Source organism: Buceros rhinoceros, unplaced genomic scaffold (genome assembly GCF_000710305.1).
Source record: "Buceros rhinoceros silvestris isolate BGI_N320 unplaced genomic scaffold, ASM71030v1 scaffold33778, whole genome shotgun sequence".
In the NCBI taxonomy this organism is placed as follows: Eukaryota; Metazoa; Chordata; class Aves; order Bucerotiformes; family Bucerotidae; genus Buceros; species Buceros rhinoceros.
This window is the reverse complement of record NW_010425740.1, coordinates 709-5,193: the sequence shown is the minus strand read 5'-3', so window position 1 is coordinate 5,193 and position 4,485 is coordinate 709. Positions and strand designations below refer to the sequence as shown.

The 4,485-nt window shown below is 46.1% G+C and overlaps 1 protein-coding gene across 1 annotated transcript; it reads left to right on the top strand.

Moving 5' to 3' along the window:
- Positions 1–295: 295 nt before the first annotated feature.
- Positions 296–4,264, top strand: LOC104497944 (heterochromatin-associated protein MENT-like; the record flags this gene model as incomplete). Its single annotated transcript, XM_010141257.1, has 3 exons — positions 296–438; positions 2,919–3,086; positions 3,863–4,264. Coding segments are annotated over 3 exons (713 nt in total), but the record flags the coding sequence as incomplete, so codon positions are not given.
- Between the last annotated feature and the right edge of the window lie 221 nt (positions 4,265–4,485).

The following is a 4,485-nucleotide window of genomic DNA, read 5'->3' as shown; positions in this document are numbered from 1 at the left end:
TATGATTAGTGAGGGTTTTACCTCAGCAGCTTGCCACCAGCTTCACAGAACATCCAAGCTGTTCCACCTTACCAGTTTCCAATGCCATTTACTACCAGAATTGCAATGAATATATTTTTTTAAAAGAAGATACAGAGATACTTCAAAAGCCATTTTTACCATGAAAATGTACAGTAAAAAGCCCTCTCAAATGCAAACGTTTTTGCTAAGTAGGTAGGCACAGAGAAGGCACAATTCAAGCTGGTGAGTTACACAGTCACACTGGAATAACAGCCCTCTTTGTCTCATTTTGAAGGGAAAATACAGGAACTGCTGCCTGCAGGATCTCTTAATTCTCACACTCTGTTGGTCTTAGTGAGCGCCATTTATTTCAAAGGAAACTGGGAAAAGAAATTTCTGGAGGAAAATACTTCTGAGATGCCCTTCAGACTGAGCAAGGTAAATTTCTTGTCTATTGTCATGTGTCACTATGTCTGTCACCGAGGAGCAAGACACCTCTAAAGGCTTCACCTGCATTTCATATGCCATTGCCACGCTGCTCATAGCTGGGCACGTAGAACAAACACAGGGAGAAGAGCAATTGTGAGAATCAGTCAGTATGGTCCTATTTATGCATACGCGTGAGAATATGGTTTTCACTTTAATTAAAGCTCTTCGGTATCAAAACACTTGAGAACACCGCAGTCAAGCAGCTTAAGGACAAGAGGAAATTTCCCTAAGTACCAAGGTCCTACTTTCAAAAGGGAGTGAGCTGCTTTTGGAGCTGCGCTCACACACCTGCATCTCTTCCCCGCCTGTGAAACACAGCCTATGGTCTGAGTTCACTGAGTAGCTGTTCTTGCCTCGCACACCCTGAGCGTTGGTACAACCTCAGAGGGAATTTTGGTGGGGGTTGTCATTTCAGCTGAGTGCGTGAGGCTGATGTGTTCAGTAAGCGCTGCGGGCACGTTACTGAGCTAACAGTGTTTAAACGATCGTGCGCTGATGACTGACGGCAGCTGACTGCATGCGTATTTTTGGACTGTGTCAAAGGCAAGCAAATTTATTCGTCACTGGAATCTTGTTTGACAGATTACGAGTGCAAATGCCTTTTGTATGCCAGGCAATGTGAGGTGGTTGTGGTGATGATGTGACTGTGTAACCGAAACCTACTACGCTACATGTGTGGTTTTAGGATCCATCATGGTTCATGGTTGTGGTGGATTGACCTTGGCTAGCTACCCACTGCTCACCAAGCCGCTCTATCACTCCTCCTTCTCACCAGGACAGGAGGAAAAAAACAGGATGAAAAGCTGAGATAAGGACAGGGAGATCATTTATCAATGACCATCACGGGCAAAACAGACTCTACAGGGAAATTAATTTATTGGCAGTTAATCAGAGTAGGTTAATGGAGAAGACAAAATATAAAAGACCTTCCCTCACCGCTCCTTTCTTCCCTGACTTAACTTCACTCCCAACTCTTCTACCTATCCCCCAAAGCAGTGCAGAGAGGTAGCGAATGGGAGTTGCAGTCAGTTCACCACACATTGTCTCTGCGCTCCTCCCTCCTCACATTTTCCCCCTGCTCCAGTGTGGAGTCCCACCCACAGGGTACAGTCCTTCACATCCAGCATGGGTCCTTCCCACATGCTGCAGTTCTTCCAGAACTGCTATAGTGTGGGTCCTTCCATGGGGTGCAGCCCTTCAGGAATGGTCTGCTCCAGCATGGGTCCTCCATGGGGTCACAGGTCCTGCCTGAAAACCTGTTCCTGAAAGGACTCCTCTCCACAGTGTCACTGGTCCTGCCGGGAGCCTGCTCCAGCGTGAGCTCTCCATGAGTTGTAGGTTCCTTCAGGGCACATCCACCTGTTCCAGTATGGGATTCTCTATGGCCTGCAGGGTGGATATCTGCCCCAACATGGTCTGCACCGCAGGCTGCAGACGAATCTCTGCTCCAGTGCCTGTAGCTCCTGCTTCTCCTTCTTCCTCACTGACTTTGGTGTCTGCAGAATTGTGTCTCTAACATCTTCTCACTCCTCTCTCCCAGCTGCAGTTGTGCAGCAGTTTTTTACCTTTTCTTAAATATGTTATCACAGAGGTGCTACCAATGTCACTGAGTGGCTCAGCTTTGGCCACTGGCAGGTCTGTCTTGGAGCCTCCTGGAACTGGCTCTGCCTCACATGGAGGCAGCTTCTGACGTCTCCTCACAGAATTCGTCCCTGCAGCCCCACCGCTACCAAAACCTTGCATGCAAACCCAATACATTGGTGCATGCAGAGGCTTAATTCACAGGATACCTAATAGCAAAGCCTGCAAACAGAAAAAAAACTTTTACAGTCAAATGTAACAACGTAAAGGAGACGGTGGATATGTTAGTAAAAGCTCTGTGAACATAATTCAGCATAGGGGTTCAGAAGACTACTGGGTACTCTGCCAACTGATAATCCAGTCTTCTGTGGTTTGGGGAAGAGGAAAAGCCAGCACAGGTGACAGAAAATACGGTTCAAAGGAAAAGTGAGCCAATCAGTACCGTCCAGAAGGATAAAACAGGCAAAAGACTAGATGGCACCCAGGAGAAGAGAGTCAACATTTTTTCCAACCAAGTTCCTCATTCCAAAAGTGTCACCTTTGGGAGGAAACATGAAACACTCACAGTGGGTACCTGCTTATCAAAGCTAACTCTTTTATTTGAAAATGAGAAATGTATTACGTTCCGTTAGCAGGTAGATGGCCTGTGTGTCTGTAAAGATCCCAATGACTTTGAAAAGGGCGTGTATGTGATACTGTCCAAACGAAAAGGTACTGAGTATCCAGAGGCCACCCAGTTTTGTACTTGTGCACAGATTTTTGCTTTCAGGTCAATGAAGCAAGTGAACTTTATCATCCGTTTTAAGGAATGAAGTAACGCTATTTTTTGTGCCTGAATTTTTCCACAGACCAAGACTAAACCAGTACAGATGATGTTTCTGAGAGACACATTTTTGATACTCCATGAAAAAAACATGAAATTCAAAATCATTGAGCTGCCATATGTGGAAAATGAAATCAGCATGTTTGTTCTCCTACCAGATGACATCAATGACAATACTACTGGTCTGGAGCTGGTAAAACTGACCTGCTGTTGCATCACATACACTGTGAGACAGTAACAGAAACAGATGAAAAAAGTGAGGAAGAACGAGCTTAGGGATACATCTGAAAACTACATCCATGCAACTGTCTTAGCCTATTTTGTGTCCTCTTTTCTACTGCCAGAATAGCACAAGGAAAGCAAGGACCAAACCTGCATCACCGTGCCCAAGAGTTATCTTCTCCTGAGGGCTGTATTAATTAATCTTTATTTGCAAATATCAGATTTGCATCTGATATTTTGTGGTGAGCTTTCTCAAACTAAGTGCTGCCTACCCTGACCCAGAATGTTTCAACAGCCACTCGTGACCACGCCAGGATCAGCTGCAGATTCTAAACGGATCAGCACAAACATCTTTTCATTTGTACCTGAGGTCCCATGCCTTCCACTCATTTACCACCACTAAGAGAAAAGTTATCCATATACACACACAGCAAGCGCCCATTAATATCATTATCAGTCATACCTTGCAAAAAAACAATATACTTCACACTCAGAAAAAAAAATTAACGAACTAGCCTGAGGCCTATACCTCACCTCCTTTAAGAAAATAAACAGGAGCATAAGTCGCTCGGCACTTTGCAGGATCACGCCCTATGAACAACGGCACACGTTCCAGCTGTCTCCACTGCTGGTAGCCGGGCTTTGTTTTGTTTCACATATTCTTGATGAGCAGCATTAGGACACTAGGGTGCGCATCTCGTCTCTGTTCTTCGCATTCCAACTAGTTTCTTCCTCATCTCCTTGCAGGTGGAAAGCGAGCTGACCTATGAGAAACTGGCCGAATGGACCAAATCAGCCAATATGATGAAAGCTGAAGTGGATTTGTACCTGCCCAAGTTGAAGTTGGAAGAGAATTATGACCTTAAACCCACTCTGAACAGCATGGGGATACGAAATGCTTTTGATCCAGCTCGGGCTGATTTCACAGGGATGTCAGTGAAGAAGGAGTTTTTCATCTCAAATGTTATTCACAAAGCTTTTGTGGAGGTCAATGAAGAAGGTACTGAGGCAGCAGCTGCCACAGGTGTCCTGGTGCTAAGATCAAAAGCACCAACAATGACTTTTAAAGCTGACCACCCTTTTCTCTTCTTCATCAGACACAACAAATCACAAACCATCCTCTTCTTTGGCAGACTCTGCTCTCCCTAGTCAGAGTCACCCCCTGCCCTGCAGAGCAGGAGACACTCACTTGCCACCACAGAGGCTAACACCAAGACCTGAAACTCCTGCTGCAGCTGGGGAGAGTGAGACCTGAACCCTCTCTCCATCGGACCACACACCCCAGGGCCTGAAGCACAGCTCCTCCTGTGCCTCCCTCCTTCCCTGCAAGGGCCACCGCGGCAGATCTTCCACCCACAGAGCAGTCCCGG